General features: G+C 48.4%; 1 protein-coding gene across 2 annotated transcripts in view; it reads right to left on the reverse strand.

The window, feature by feature from the left end:
- ACOT7 (acyl-CoA thioesterase 7) overlaps window positions 1–7,938 on the reverse strand; it is a 1,725,032-nt gene extending 1,717,094 nt beyond the window's left edge. Inside the window, exon 1 of one of the 2 annotated variants that reach the window (XM_069610292.1) lies at window positions 7,712–7,938. In XM_069610292.1, the coding sequence (XP_069466393.1) occupies window positions 7,712–7,764 (53 nt within the window). In that variant the 5' untranslated portion in view covers window positions 7,765–7,938. The remainder of the gene's footprint in view (window positions 1–7,711) is intronic. The other variant, XM_069610291.1, reaches the window with a different exon arrangement.
- Between the last annotated feature and the right edge of the window lie 9,120 nt (window positions 7,939–17,058).

Genomic DNA, 17,058 nt, shown 5'->3' on the forward strand with positions numbered 1-17,058 from the left:
ATTGTTGAAAGAGCTAATTGAGGCCCTACAGAACCCTACTGCAGTAGCAATAGTAAAGGGCCAAGCACATACATCCAACACAGATGTTGTGTCTTTGGGGAACGCGGCAGCGGACGCTGCCGCCAAGGAGGCTTCCTATTTTCAGAAATATGACACAGGTGAGTACATGCTTAAGCACAAGAGAGACGAAGAGCCCCCAGAAGGATACAACATGATGCCCATATCACAAATACTAGAATTGCAGGAAGGAGCTAGTGCAGAGGAAAAATTGATGTGGACAAACCGGGGGTGCAGCAAGTCGGGAACAGACCTGCTGTGGCGGCAAAATAACTCGGGGAAAGTGGTAATGCCAATACAGTTACTAGAAATTGCATTTCAACAGCTACACTTCCCTGCACATAACACCAAACAGCATATCGCAGCAGAAATACAGGAAGAATGGTTCGTGCCCTGTCTCCAGGAGCATGTGTCTCGATTGGCAATGGAATGTACAACATGCCAAATATACAATTCAGGAATGACATTACGTACTCTCCGGGGAACAATTCCTAAACCCATTGGCCCATTCAGAGAACTGCATATAGATTACGCAGACATGGGGGAAAGGTGTAATGGCGCGCGGTACATGATCGTGGTTGTGTGCCCATTTTCAAGGTGGGTGGAAGCAGGACCCTGTGCGCGACCTGATGCCAAGAGCGCCGCCAAGTTCCTAGTAAGGGAAGTGTTCCCGCGCTGGGGAATTTGTGACGTTATTCGCTCAGACAACGGCACTCATTTTGTGAATGAGCTTTTCAAGGAAGTAACTACATTATTGGGAATAAAACATAAATTGTGTTCGATTTATCATCCTCAAAGTAATGGCGTAGTGGAAAAGATGAACGGACTATTAAAGGGCAGGTTATCAAAACTATGCTTTTCATTGAAGAAGAATTGGATTTACTGTCTACCCCTTGCGCTATTTGAATTGAGAAATCAGCCAAGCAAAGACCACCATTTGTCCCCGCACGAGATCGTGACTGGGAGACGAATGAACACAGCACACTCTCCACTGCGCGAACACTCAGATGCTCACAGAAGCACCGCAATATTGGGAGATGAGTTCACAGACTATTTAAGGAAATTGACAAGGGCAGCGCGCATGATATCAAAGCAACTCTCCCCACCCTTCACTAGAGAAGAGGGAAACGTAACAGGATCTGTCACGGAGCCAGAGCAACAGCTACAGCTGATGCCAGGCGACTCAATTTATGTCAGAAGCTTTGTGCGTCGGTGGAATGCACCACGATTCCATGGCCCATACGAGGTAATATTTTGCACGCCCACGGCAGTGAAGGTGAAGGGCTTGAGGTACTGGGTGCACTTGACCGATGTACGGAAGGCATATAGCAATGTACAAGAGGAGGTAGATGAGGAGGCACAGACAACAGCAAACGATGCAACTGAGCAGAATGTCTGAATATGAACTTGTGTGTGTGTGCGTTGGTACTGGACTTGAATGGGAGAATAACTGATAAGGATACATAAAAAAAAAAAAAAAAAAAAAATAAAAAAAAATGTGTTCTCTCTTTTATCTTGTTGAGTTGTATATAATTAATGGAATGACCAAATTATGGCCTGTATACACCCTTGTCTGTGAATACCCCTCCCCGCATCCCCACCCGCTTCCATTCCCCGTCAAATATATATTGGCACTGATGGTGCTAGCAAAATGTTTACATGCATGCACTTAATGCACTTTTATATCTCAAACAGGAGCTTCCATGGCATCTAACGGGCAGCCTGCAACGGTTAGAATTAGTAGAATGAGAGAATTAGTACATGAGAGATGCAGATATTCGTATGAGTGTGGATTATCTGTATGCATCACATTGTTTTTTATGCTAATGTTTGGCCTGGTTACATATTGGTTTGTAGCGTTCATCTCTATCGAGATGAACGAGGGGGGAGGGATTAACAGCACTACTGGGCCCAATACAACTACAAGGGCCAATACAAGGGAAGGTGATTTTTTGATATGGGACGGAACTAAACTTGTATGGGGGTATCATACCACACCATCCAGTGCTGTCATCGTACAAAGAAAAAAGCCACAAGGTGGAATGCAGAACAACACAGTGTCTCCACCAGGGGTATCTAATTACAATGCCCACAGTTTAAATGACCGAAACCCGTCTGCCATATCATGGTTGTATAACACCCCCACCAGCCAGCCTGCCCCCCATACTAAACAACAACCTGCCAGATAACGTCAGGAAGGAAGAGGAAAAGCTACTAGCAATACATGAAATATTATATGATGCATGGGCTAAGGGGGGCGGGAATGAGAAAAGGGGGTCTAGTTTGTCCCTTGCCCAGGGAGTTGGGAAGTACATGAGGAACAAGAACAACAGACGGAAGAGGGAAGCAGGGAGGAGGAAGTATGATGAGTACTATGGGCTAGGTCTAGATAAGATGGAAGACCCACGACACCCCCACCAAACAAATAAGTGGTATGCAGATATGAGTGCCACAGCTAAACAAACAACAAACGAGAGTTGTTATGTCTGCTCCCTCATCCCTCACGCATCAGGTACACCCAAAGTATTGTTACCCAAAGAGTTGCCAATTATAGATGCCCAATGTCTCCTTCATCTCACGTTATGCAGGATTAAGAACACCTTCTAGACACATGAAGTGACTTTTCAAATGCTGCAGAACGAGAAAATGTGCTACCCAAAAACGGCAGGGGTGGTATGTCTAAAAGAACCATTTTTTGTAATTGAAGGGACACTTTTTTCTGATACCAAGCGGAAGGATGAAGAAGTAGTGTGCAAAGCGGAAGCACTGAGAGGTGTGGCACCGGAGAAATTGCAGTGGATAGAAGAAACATGTACACCAGTATGGAAAGAACACATTTCAAAACTAACTTGGGTAACCGCCATCGAAAAACCTTTCAAACTACAGAGCGAAATGGACTATGAACTGTGTTTTAAAGGAGAAGGGAGGACCTCCATGGGAACAAACAAGAGCTGTAACAAGACCCTCACCATCCCAGATCTAAGAAAAGGGACTGCGGCCCTTATGGACACGTACTGGGTATGCGGCAACCAGGCATACCTACACCTCCCCCCCTCATGGAGTGGCAGCTGCTCAATGGCCACTCTGCACTCAGCCCTAATGGTGATACCAGAAAGCCACATCGATGGGAGCAAACGGACACAGGAACGCATGCAACAGAGCGTGGCTCAACCAACTGCAGAGTCACAAATATATGTCCTGTCTTCCGGAAGCAAGAGAGAGGTGCTGACCCGTAACAGACGAGCATCAAATTACATATCAAAGGCATCATCAGAACTACTGGCTCAGATCCCACACAAATATCGATTATTCAGCTCAGCAGAAACATTTTTTGCCTCGCTCGTCTCAAGTGTCCAAGCAAGGGCAAACGCAAAATGGCTCCAGATAACCCGCTGGGAATTGATTCAACTGGCAAACGACACTGAAGAAGGGTTCAACATAATAAAAGTGGAACTAAGAGCTTTACGACTGATGACCATGCAAAACAGGTATGTCCTGGACCTGTTGACGGCGATGGACGGCGGTGTTTGCCGAAAAATAGGAAGTGCCTGCTGCACTTTCGTACCCTCTGAAGACGCAGAGAACGGCTCCCTGTCCCATGTGATCGAAGCAGTCCACAACCTAGGAGAAAAAATGAAAATGGAAGGTGGAGCAGAAGACAGCACATGGTTCGATAACATCTTCTCCTGGGTCCCCTCATGGCTTGGAATAACTGTGAAATTTTTGATGCCAGCTGTGGTGTTCCTCCTTTTAATTTTTTGCCTGTGCCAGGTGGGTCTTCGAGTTTGTGCTAACGCAGTACCAAATGGTGCAATGATGATGGTGACAGTGGGCAACTCACACGGTACAATAAAAACGATGCAAGAAGCACAAGTACAAACAGGGATAGATAACACACCCAGGTACCAACTGGTGCCTATGTACCACGATAAGGATATTGTAGATAAGTTGTGGCACACCACCATCAAAGAGCCCCGTATACTAGAATGGTACGAGGAAGTTTGGGTAGATTTGGAAGGAGATGGTGGATGTATATATCTAACGTGTACTCCAGATGAATACGCCAGGAGAGGTGAGAGCTTAAGGGGGGTGTGCAGAGCATGGATGCCCATCAAAGGAACTCCCGCATGGGATGAGGCAGTGATGGACGAAGCAGAATGTAGGAGGATAGAAGATTTAAAGAATTCGTTACTTAAGTAACGAAAGGGGGGAAATGTAGGGGAGGACTGGTCCAGGAGACCCCCCTCGCCTGCGTCTTCTCCCCAGGTGAGGGCTATGGCTCATTGGGCGTCCCTTCATGCCACCCGGGCACAGGTGATGGAGGGTTCACCCGCTGGAGACATTGCCCACACGTATTGATTGTCCACATGTATTAAAATTTAGCTAGGCCCGGAAACCATTTTGTCTGGCAAAGATGGTGTGAGCTCAGCGCACTGTAGCGCGGCTCCCACCCTTGGAGAGTCTCAGTCATCCCTGTCGCCGCAGCACCCTGGCAGATCCGCTGCGAGCACGTTCCCACGAACAAGACGGACATGAGCTAGCGTAATACACTAACATTGTATCAGTTCACCTCCCGCAGTGTATCATCGCTCCCAGCATGACCCGGCCAGCAGGCCAGGGAAATGAAAAGAACAGTAAAATGGTCATCAGATGGCAAACAGTCTTTATATATTAATGTCAAGACCACTCGCAAAGTATGCTTTCTTCCACAAAATCCCTTATATTACAAAAGCCTGTAAAATGTATAAACATAAGAAAGCATGCTTCCATGATATAAGCGATGGCGAGCCCACACCATTGCAGTTGGGTGCTAATAACAAAGGAACGCACCAGGGATCTATTTGTTACGTGTATCACTGGGAAACTTACACTCTATGGGCTTGCGCCATAACTGAACTAATGCTGCTAGAGGACACGAGAAGACGAATGTAACCATACAGCGGGCTTATGTGAAGGATGCACGAGAAGGCGCTTGTCATGTGTGCATGTCTAGGCCCCACATGTGCCACCACCGTCACGAACAGTGGCGGGTTATTTTCTATGTACTCCACCAATCCTAATTCTACCTCACTTACTGCAAATATATATGCATATAACTAAATACTGTAGTTGTTAAAACATAATGTATGAATAAGGTGCTCAGACTGGGTATAATCGAGACACATCCAGCAAAGTTTAAATGCATGTTTTGTATTGATTTGAATAAGTATTATAGAGTGTTCAAATGTTTGTGATGTCTTTACCCAAAATCGGCAACACACGAGGGAGATACCTTTGTGAAATACGTGCAAGGCCATTCCCCCTCCCACCCTGCGAAGGCTGCCAAGGCATGAGAACAGAGGCCGCGCCGCACTGCTTTACCTCCCCCAACCAGACTGGAGCCGCTTCAAAGATTTGTAATCCCCTCTGTAGCACCCAAGGCCGCGGCCCGCCACCTGCATTATTTACAGCTCAGCAGTAAACCTCTGCCTGAACACACGCGCCCCCTCGTAAACCCCACAACCCACCGGACCATCTCAGACTTATGGCCCTGTGCAATCAGGACACCCAACACTTTGACAACACACAGCGAAACATCCATAACAACTTCTAACAAGGCAGGAAGACCTGTACCGCCCGTCCAAGGCCCTGAAGCTTAGCCCCTCGACCTATGGCCCCGGTCAACAGGACACTGGTAACCATGTCCTGACGTATTACCCCCAGACCCCTCACAAGGTACATTCCTCCTGTGTTGCATTAACCTGTAGTATAACCTATTTGAAGATTTACTGAAGAAAATAATATTGAAATGACTGAATGACTGCGGTGTGCATGGCATAGGGCAACCAAGTCAGGAAAAGACATTCATCTCTGACACTGGCCACAATGGCACAACAACACCGTCCGGATGAACTCAGCCGACCTGCCAGGCCCAGCCCAACCCACGAGGCTGACCAGCGACGTATTCCAGCCAAAGCCAACCACATCGCAGCAGCACCTATAGTTAGTCGTCGCCACCCAATCCCATTAAACTTGTGCCCCCTATAGTGTGTAGGTTCTTATGACGTTTTTTGTAAATATATACGCCTGTCTTTGCTTTTGTCGGACAGAGCGCTCTCGGAGTTTGCAGAGTTCTTTGCATGCCCTATTCTGATTGATAAACTCCCATTTACGCTCACCCGCACTCTGTCTTGGCCTTATTCCCATTTTGGGAGAGTCCTTCATTGTCTCTCATTGCGGGGAGGATCGTGCTGTTTGGGGACGCTTGCCTTCAGCATGTATGGATTTCACACCAAAGCTCAGCACACAATGAAAACCGAACTGAAGCTGCCAACAGCACACCACTTCTCTCACTTTCCTACTCCCTCCTCCCCTGACTAACCTACCCCACCTTCTTCTTTGCAGACCCGCGTGAGCGCCTGGGGACCATTTCTGTTGGTGATGGTGCGCGGTACAAATACCTTTAAACACTAACAGCATTGTCTAATCGTGCTCTATAGTTTGATTAAACTTTTTTTTTGTTTCCTATATCTATATGCTTCTCCTAGAACTTTCTCCCAGTACGTGTTATGCTTTTAATGTTGTTTATTTAAAAAACACACACAAATATTTTAACACGGGAATGTGTGTTGCTTTTTGTGTTATATTTTCGATTTCAGCTGTATGTGTCCTTCCTTTGTGTCTTTTGCACTGACTTTGCAAAATTGTTCCGGTTTTCGTTTCATGTGCACCGCATCATTCCGGGCGTTTAAGTATAAATCAAGGCATATTTAAAACAAATACCTTTCAAAGCTACGTATTCATGTAAATTTTGTGCTAAAGCGTGGCAAAACGATCGATCCTCAAAAGAGCTGTATAGGGACTGCAGGGCGACTCGCCTGCTCATTCATGCCGCGCCCCCCTCCCTGACTTTTGCTGCTGTGAGTAGCAACGCCATCTCCGTCAGCGCGCCGATAGCCCTCCTTTTCTGACAGTAACCACATGTGCCCTGCTTCAAACATATAAAATAACACATCACATCTGTCAGTTGGCAATCAGATGCTTTAGAAGGTAGTTCGGCGAGCCCGAGAACGGTCTCAGACTGTATAGGTAAAAAAATGGGACACGCAAACAGTACAAATTAATTAATAAAAAAATGAAGCAGTAATAAGCATCCTCTGAGAATAATTGAACTGCTCAGTTCAGTGCCCTCCCAATGCAGCGGCCATCTTGAAAATCAGTTTTCCTTCATTACTACACCCGCTGAACAAGGAACTAGTCAGGTCCCTTTTACAGAATGGGAACATTAGAAATGAGATATTATTTGAGAAGTAAGTGATGAGAGTACTGCATTCTGCTACTAAACATATATTAATGTTTTGAACATATATTGTTTCTGTATTGCGCCATTATAATATTCGTGTATTTACATTTTAACATAATTAATCATTACTATATTTTTTAAAATATTTTTGTAAAAATGTTTATCTTCCGTGGGAACTTGGCTGCCAAGAAAACGATTGCACGGCATTTCAATATGGCGTCACAATCGCAGCAAGCGGCACCTCTGCCTTTGACAGCAATGTACTGCATGGGACCCGGCCAGCCGTCCAACCATGGCCGTTTGAAATATATACCCCTGCCGCCCAGGTGTGGAGGTTGGAAATAGGGTAGGGGACGCGGATTTTTGCCTTACCGGCTTATCTGGATGGCGGAGGAGGAGGGGGCCATGGCTTTGACCAGGGACATCCTTCAGAGGCCTGGGATGCGGTGCTGGTACTGTTCAGGAAAGCGAAGAAGTCGATGCTCCGCAGCTACTGGTAGAGATGCTGATACTGGAAGCAATAACGACGAAAGGGGGGAGGGAGGGAAGCAGAGCTCACCTGCTCTGCAGAGAACCACCGTCAGCACACCCAGCCGCTCTTTCCAAAACTGCATTAGTTCTTTATCTCAAGATCAAAACAAACATGCAGTTGCAAACATACAATATTAGCAAACAAGCTATAGAAAGTAATCACAGATTTATCAGTAAAATGCTAAGAACTGATATATATGTCTTGCCACAAAGGCTTTTATATATTTTTAAGTGTAATAGCACCGTACATGTATTTATAAGGCAAATCCTGGACACCATCTCTGAGTAATCCTGCAACCACCAAGATTATCTTTTTACAAATAAACAAAATATTGCGTTCTTGGGCACGTTTTCCAATTATACCAGCAAGACTTCCAAAAGGGATAGGGGATTGTTTTCCAATTCGTAAGGCTGATTGATATTTCTCCAGCTGGATGATCTAGCATGATGTGGCCAGCTCAAATACATAGCTTTCAACGTTTTTTCATCCCATGGCTGCTGAAAACACCCAAATTTGCTTTTGGCGGGTGAAAGCCCATCAATTTATATGGGAGGGTAGAGAGAGTAGCGGTTGAGTGAGCTGCTTTTAGGCTGGGTGACGCCCACAAAAAGGGTGTGAGTTGAGAGGTATGCAAATATATTTAAGTTACTCAAAAATATGTATGTCCTAATCATCAAAACGAGTCTCCAATTGCTGGTTGGCATTCAGAAACATGTTGCCTACTGGGATATTTAAAGCTGCCATACCATCCTGGCTATAGTGTGCCCCTTTTAGGGACTGTGGCGCACACGGTCACGTGGTGTTCGCCTGAATAAAGGTGGGCGCCTGCGACGCATGCGCCAGTTTAAGCAGGAGACCCAATGATTAGCACGTATACATGCCAAAATTTGAATGAACTTTTGCAAGGGAGAAATAGGTGCGCGTGCACCCCCTCTCGGACCTGCAGTGCCTTTTCATGGAAATGTTGGGGTGAGTTAAAAAAACTTGCAAGAAAACAAAACAGTGCATTAAATTATCTAGCGAGGACATTTGATGCAAATAGAGATTTACCAAACCATCACTAAAAAACAGTATGGTTATTTGTATGTAGATAGTTCTGTGATCTAAGAAGCACCCGTCTATAAACCTGGAAGATGAGTAATTGACAAAGATATGCTGGCCTTAAAGAGGAGCCTGATACAGCTGAAAGAAGCACAGATGCTCTTACCCAGTCAATGCAATTTCACAAATCCATGTGAGACAGCAGTTCCATTGTGAAGGTTCTTATTGTGAAAAATAAGGAAAGCCACGCTTATGACACAGTGAAGAGGGTAGGTCGAAGTCTACCCATGCTTCCCCTCCCACCAAACACACAAGCTAGAAGAAGAACAAAAGAAACCATGATTGATCGTACCGTTTCAGACTGATTCCCACTGCCCCTATTATGGACAAATACGTCGAGCACTCAGTCAACCCTACAAGCCAGGAGCAGTGAAAACAAGGTGGATGAGGAGCCGCAAGATGCTACGAAAGACACCTCCATTGACAGTCTCGACTAAAGTGCCAAGAAGCCATGTACAACGCTGTTAGGGGCACCACGACATGGCAGCGTCAGACATGAAGCACATGTCCCATCCGCACATCGGGACACCCTCACGCTCCCAAATACATGAAGAACACCTGCGCATAGCTCTATAAGTTAGAGGACGAAACATACACACACTCTTTGCATGTTTATTATTTTTCCATTAGCCAGACCGCAGCAGCATAGAAAACCGCAAGAAGCAAGAGATCGTGTGTACAAGCTTGGAGAGTCTCTCAGGCAAATGACCCTATGAAACTGCAGGAGCACCCGAAGGACCTAACGGAGCCACGAACAGCTAACCTATGGATACTTTAGAATAGCACAATATAGAAGGCTGTTATGGCCCCGGCAAATCACAACAGAATACAGACCCTCGGCTGGAGCTGAGGTGCATGTGCTCCAGCTGCACGAAGGACTGAAGGGTGGGACAGCACCTGCCGCCAAAGCCACCAGATTCAAGTGATATTGCATTCCCTGAACTGCAGTAACACCAGTATAATAAATGTGAATAAATCAGAGTAATTCAGATCTGCAGAGCTCCAAACCACGGTCTCTGGACACGTGACCAGCCAAGCAGATGATGAACCGAAACGGGGGCGTGGCCTGAGCTCATGGAGTAAAGGCAAACCTCAGTGGAGCTCCGTCCGGAATTCTCTACGATTCCTCATATCTGCGGTGTTTACCCACATTAAGCCTTGCAAACACCATCAACAGGCAGTGGAAGCGTTTCTGCATGCCAAAACCGAAGAAACGAGAAAGATCGGAGCAGGTTTCATGCAAAACAAAGCCTCCAAAAATGAACCCCCGGTCAGACAAGATGGCGACCGTGGCGGCAGCCTGAGACGGGGGAAGGGCGCATTGGGAGCGGAGCGCTCCAACGGACATTGAGATTAAAACACGTTGCCGCCTGGCTTTGAGCACCCGCTCAGCCTGCTTGCCGTGCCTGAGAGGACAGCGAACAGCGACCCAACCTCGGTGTTGTAGGGTCCCGAGGACGAGGTGAGGCAGTGCGGCGGAATGTGTGCCCGGAAGACCTGGTCCCTGAGGGAGCCGCGGACCAACTTGCGGGGCCGGCGATAGCCCCAGCTGACATAACTGCACTACACAGTCGGCAGCGGCGCTTGCCTGGGCACCGAACTGGACGGGCCGGGAAGCTGGAGGTCCCGGGAACCTGAGAACCACTCCAGGTGAGAGCGACCCTTTGAAACAGCAAATGCACCGCAGGCGAAAGACTTTAATACTTAATCAGTCCCACCCGGCGGCTGAAAGCGGTCCTGCTGAGGGAGGCGACTACGCACTTATAAGGAGGCCTGCCTCCACTGCCTGCCCCGGCACCACAAGTGTGCTCCCTGGACCCAGGGGCCCCACAAAGAAACTTAAATCTACACCCAGGCAGACTGCAGCATCGTGCGAGCAAGCCCCGAACCGGAATGGGTCTCCCTATCCCCAGAGATCACCCGACATCAGCCTGAAATACTGTTGAATTCACCTGCTGATGTTAACGGCCACTTCTGGACCCTCTCCAGCCACTCAATATTAATACTGGACACAAGATCCTGATACCTGGACCCTCGCCATGCCCCGGGCCTTGGACAGTGAAAGAAGTCCCTCAGGGTTGAAAAGGTTTTGCGCCACACAAGATACAGGGACGCACCGGCAGGTCTGAAGCACGTCTCAGACGGCAGCATACTGCACTGCCCCTGGACAAACATCCTGTATAATACCACCACCATAACTTCACCACAGGTCAAGCACAGCTGCACACCTAGGAAGCGCCAAGTCCCCCCCCGCCAAGGGAGCTGAGACTGACCCCGCTAGCGACCTACACAGTGGTCAAGCGATTCATGGATAGCTGCAGGTCCCCAGCCTGAGACAATACCACTATCATAGCTCCCAAAGCCATATCAAGATAGCTGAAACGTGCTGAGTGAGTCATTACTGTAGGACTCCCACAGCAGACAGGGCTCTGGGGACTGCTGCTGGGATAACATCATTGCCGGAAGAAGGTTGCACTGCGCACAAACGCCTGAGCCCGTTAAGAAAGGGGCGATGCCCCACTGAGAACCACCACAGCAAAGGTGTATCTTCTAGACTACTGCGAGCCCCTCTCGGGACACCACCAACACGACAACGTGCAAGGCCACAGAAGAGATGTCTCCCCCCCCCCAAAAACAAAACCAAGACATCTATAATGGACTCATTCGCGACAACTAGGCCCAAACAGTCGCAAAATAGGGCTACCGCCGGGGACGAAGCACCAGCCCCCAAAGAGGCACCCCAAGACACACAAGTCCTTCAGGCCATAGCGGCGCTCAGGTCATTCATTGATGCGAAAATAGAGGAGGTCAAGTCAGACTCGCACCTGATGCGTCAAGATTCCCGCAAGCTGACGGAAAGGGTGACCACGGCGCAGACAAGCCTGCAAAGCACTGTTGAAAATACTTCAGAGCTACCGAAGCTCGAAATGAGAATAGCCCAACTGGAAGCACGCTTGGAAGATGCGGAAGGTCGTGCCCGCCACAGAAATATACGTATATTAGGTGTACCAGAGGACATGGAGGGGCCGAATCCAACCGACTTCGTGGAGACTCTACTCCTACAAGAAATAGGGTCGGGAAATTCACTCAGGGATTCTCTGTTGAACGGGCTCACAGATCTCTACAGAAACGGCCCCTGCCAGGATCATACCCACGCCCAATAATTGCGAAAATCTTAAACTTCCGCGATAGGGAAACGATCCTGAGATACTCGAGAGAAGGAGGGGAGATCACACGGAACAACTCTAAGATAGTAATATACCCCGACTACACTCCTGCGGTGCAACAGGCCAGAAACTCTTTTGTGCCAATAAAAGCAAAGCTGCGGAAACTCAATCTTAAGTATATGTTGCTCTACCCTTCCCGCTTGAAGGTCATCTACAATGGGAATGCAACATTTCTGGAGACCCCTGCTGCAGCAAACATGTGGCTGGAGCAAAATAACCTGGCAGATGAAACGGAACCCACAATGCAAACGGAAGCTGCGAGACGCAGACGAAAAAAAGATCTAAACCAGGACTCTTTGTCACAGGGCAACACGAAGTTTGGCGATTGACCTTAACCATCCATGCAACAACAGGGCCGGAAAACAGAAGCAGACAATATTGGATACGTAAGCAACTAGCTACAGCACTGCTACAAGATGTCCTGGACGGGGCTCCAGGAACCACTCAGGAGGCCCGACACGACCCACCCCTACGAAGCCTGTGCTGGCAAGACGCCGGCACGCCACCCGCGCCCGACGACCTGGAAAAGTCCAGACGATGCGGGAACCTCTGAGCGTTGCAAGTTGCAAGCAACTGCTAGAGGCAGTTTATTGTTGACTGATTCATTTCTGTTATTTGTTGGATCGAAAGTTAACACAGTTGGAAAGTCTCCAGACATGAACTCAGAAACCTCGGGAGGCCTGGGAGGAGGGACGGGCCGGAACAGATGGCACAAAGAGACAACGCGATACCCCGTTTGCGCGGGAGCTGTGGCAAAGACCCAAGATGTGGGACCAAATATACCCCAGGAACTCTTCTCTGGAACGGCATGGCGACAGGAATCAATGTCTTAACCTGGAATGTGCGAGGCCTGGGCTCCTACCTTCGCAGAAATAGAATCAGGTCGTACCTCCGAAGGAAAAGGGTCGGAATAGCCCTGCTACAAGAGACCCACTGCACGAAAGAGACTGAGATGAAGCTGAAAGATCACTGGGGAGGACAGGGGTTCGGAGCTACTTATTCCAGATACGCGAGGGGGGTATTCACTTGGATCGATCCCCAACTTCCCTTCAGACTGATCAAGCTGGAGAAGGACCCTGAAGGCCGATTTGTGGTACTGAGGGGCCACATCGAACAGACAGAAGTATGCATTGTGAACTCGTACTTTCCCAACACCAACATCCCTGCCCACCTGAACTCGATGTACACCAAGATTGCACAAAACAGGAACTGTGTCTTCATTTGGGGGGGGGGACTTTAACTGCGTACACGTTCCGAACCTAGACAGATCCACACCCCCTACGGGAGGCCTGACGGCGGCCTCATCGGCATTCTGCGCCATGTTAGAATGACTGGAATTGGCCGACACCTGACGCAAACTGCACCCGGGGGAGAGAGGATACTCTTATTTTTCGTCCCCACACGGCCTTCACACCAGACTTGATTATATTCTCATTGGAAAGGAACATGCATTCCAAATACAGAAAGCCCAATACCTGGGGAGAACCGTCTCTGATCACGCACCCCTCCTGGCCGAGAGGAACAATACGGGACCCAGACCCCCTATACCCATGTGGAGAATGCCGACAGAGACCCTAGGCGATCAGGCTTTTAGGGAGGAACTCCAGGATGCTATTGAGTCCTACATAGAGCTGAACATGGGAAGTGTGGGCAGGGTAGGTACTGTGTGGGATGCGCTGAAGGTGGTAATGCAGGGAGAGATTATAGCAAAAGCAGGCAGGATTAGAAGACACCTGAGGTCAGATCTGGAAAACCGGGAAAAGGAAATCGAGAGGCTTGAAGCTGCCCCCCTAGATGGAGCTGGAGGAGTGGACGTCCTTAGACAGCTAAGAGAGTAGTGCAGTGTTGCCAGGGATAGACTAGCTAAATTTGATTACACCACTAGAACTGCCAGGGCACACGCGGAAGCAGATAAACCTGGCCGCATGTTTGCCTGGCTTTGCAGGAAGGAGCACCCCAGACACCTAACCACAGCACTAATGGATGAGGATGGTACCTTGCACCAAACACAATCGGGCATTAATGATGCCTTCAAACGCTTTTATGCCAAGCTATACTCCCATGAAACCCAGATCCCCCGAGAGGAGATCATAGACACACTGGAAGAAATAGGGCTGCCCAAGCTGTCACCGGCACAAGTCGAAGCACTAGATGCAGACATAGACATGGAAGACATAACGGAAGCAATTAAATCTCTAGCCACAGGCAAAACGCCTGGCAGCGAAGGGCTTCCCTCGGAATTTTATAAGACCTACGAATCGACCCTTGCACCCATGCTGCACAAGGTCTTCCACAAAGCATTTGAACACGGAGTCCTACCCGAAAGCATGAGAGAGACACTAGAAGTCCCAATACTTAAACCCAACAAACCTGCTGAGGAATGCGGCTCCTATTTCCCCCTCACAATGTTAAACTACGATGTCAAAATCCTCACCACGATCCTGGCCACGAGACTGTCCAGACCCATAGGCGAGATAGTGCATACCGACCAAAGCGGTTTTGTACCGGGCTGAAACACCTCTCTTAATTTGCGCAGGCTCCAACATATAATAGATCAGACCAATCAGAAAGAAGGCTCATATGCACTGCTGTCACTGGATGCCATAAAGGCTTTTGATTCTATTTATTGGGAGTGGTTGTTAATGGTCCTGGAAGGGTTTGGATTTGGACAAGGGTTCATTAGGTGGGTAAGAGTGCTATACACAAGGCCACAAGCATGAGTAAAGATTGGGAAATACGTCTCCACAGCATGGGATATAGAAAGGGGAACCAGGCAAGGCTGCCCACTGTCACCCATGCTTTACATCCTGGGATTGGAACCCATCACAATCTTCTTCAGGAAACAGTTTTTTGACACGGGCATAAGGGTGGGGGGGGCAGGACCACATAATGTCACAGTATGCGAATGACGTACTCCTGTACATCAGAGACCCGCATCTAAATGTACCAACCATACTGGAGGTCCTGGATAACTACTCCAGAGTTTCTGGGATACAGTTCAGCAGGCAAAAATCATGCCTGTTCCCCCTGGCAGACCTGAGAGGACGGAACGCTGCACATCTCCCTTCAGTGGGAATACAGTGGCAAATCAAATCCTTCCGCTACTTAGGGGTAAACATCCTGCATACACCCTCACTAATGCACGAGAACAACACCAAGGCAGTGCTCCCTGCCTTACGCAGATCGATTGGATTCTGGTCTAAGCTTCCCTTATCTGTGATGGGAAGGGCATCAGTCATCAAAATGATTGTCCTCCCCAGATTCCTATACGGGTTCCAGAACATACATTATTACATCAACGCCCCCTTCTTTTTCTTGCTAGATACACTTCTACGGGACTTCCTATGGGGGAACAACAGGCACAGAATTGCATTCTCCACACTAGTCCTACCATATAGGCAAGGGGGGATACAACTACCACACATGGAGAAATATTACTTAGCGGCACAACTCCGTGTAACCAAATGGCACTGCTCTGACAATTAATCTCCCCAATACAATTGAAGGAACTAATCTGGGTGCCCCGACAGCTCTTGCGCAGGGTACCGCTACTTGTCGAACTGGGCAGGAAAATATGGCTTAGGGCCAGAACACTCTTGCACATGAAACACCCATACTCACCGGAGATCCTGCTGCTGGCAGACATATACTCAACCAATTCAGATCTGAGTAGCGTTCAGGCTCTGGGAAAGATTCAGGTTATACACCTGGGGGGACCTGCACGCAGGGGGCAATTTCTGGGAATTTGCTACATTACGTGAGGAGGAAGACATGCCAGGCGGCCAGTTCTTGTGGTACCACAAGATCCGAGAGAAAGCACGGACCAAGTGGGCGACCTGGCCTAAAGAACCCGAGGCAGACCCCCTAGTCACGCTGCTATACAACCTGGGGGAAGGCGGCAGACCAGTGTCTCAAATTTATGGACAACTTAATGACACCCCAAACCCTAATAGTGACATGCTGCGGTCTAAGTGGGAAGAGGACCTGGGAACCGAGATGACCGACAAAGAATGGGACAGGGCGCTCATTTACCCTAAGGAGGTGTCCAGGAACTCCAGGTTCCTCCTTATACAACTAAATGTACTGTACCGTAAGTACCTAACGCCACACAGAATAGCAAAATTTAACAGGCAGACATCACCCAGCTGCGTATGGTGCAACAGCGAAGATGCAGATCTGTTCCACATGCTATGGGCCTGCACAAAAGTACAGAACCTCTGGATAAGAGTGGAACACGCCTGCACAAAGGCGGGCGTGACGAGACACAAATGGTCACCCAGCACATGCCTGCTGGGAACTTGCCCCAGACTAGCCAAATCTAAACACACAATGAAACTCATGGACATGGCGTGTGTACTAACTAAAAGGACCATAGCAATGGCCTGGAAACGCCCCACTTGCCCACAGTACAATACATGGCTCAGAGAGCTGGAACGATGGGTGGGTGCGGAAACCAAAGCCTGGGAAGATAGCGTAGCCAGATCCACAGACTGCACGAGCGGGGCCCTGGACGCATGGAAGGAACTAACATGGACCATGTTCCACCCCTCAGATGAGAAGCCCCCATGAATGCCTCGCAGACCCGCAACAACTCGCTAATTATGAAACCACCTGAACAGTTATGCCTCGGAAAGTTACCTGAAGCCCATTCCTATCCCCCCTGCTCCTCAGCATCCCCTCCCGAGCTGAGATAGCTCACGCTGAAACGCACAACCAACATATGGAGACAGTTATTGTTGTTTTGTTATTTTTGTACCGTTCTTTCTTTCTTCTCTTCAATTTCTTCCTTTTATTTCCTAAGAATAAATGCCAGCATGCTCATGTTCCTATGACAAAATGCCAATAATGAAATTTACAAA

The sequence above is a fragment of the Ambystoma mexicanum genome, chromosome 8, assembly GCF_040938575.1.
Source record: "Ambystoma mexicanum isolate Mex_15411 chromosome 8, UKY_AmexF1_1, whole genome shotgun sequence".
NCBI classification, from domain to species: Eukaryota; Metazoa; Chordata; class Amphibia; order Caudata; family Ambystomatidae; genus Ambystoma; species Ambystoma mexicanum.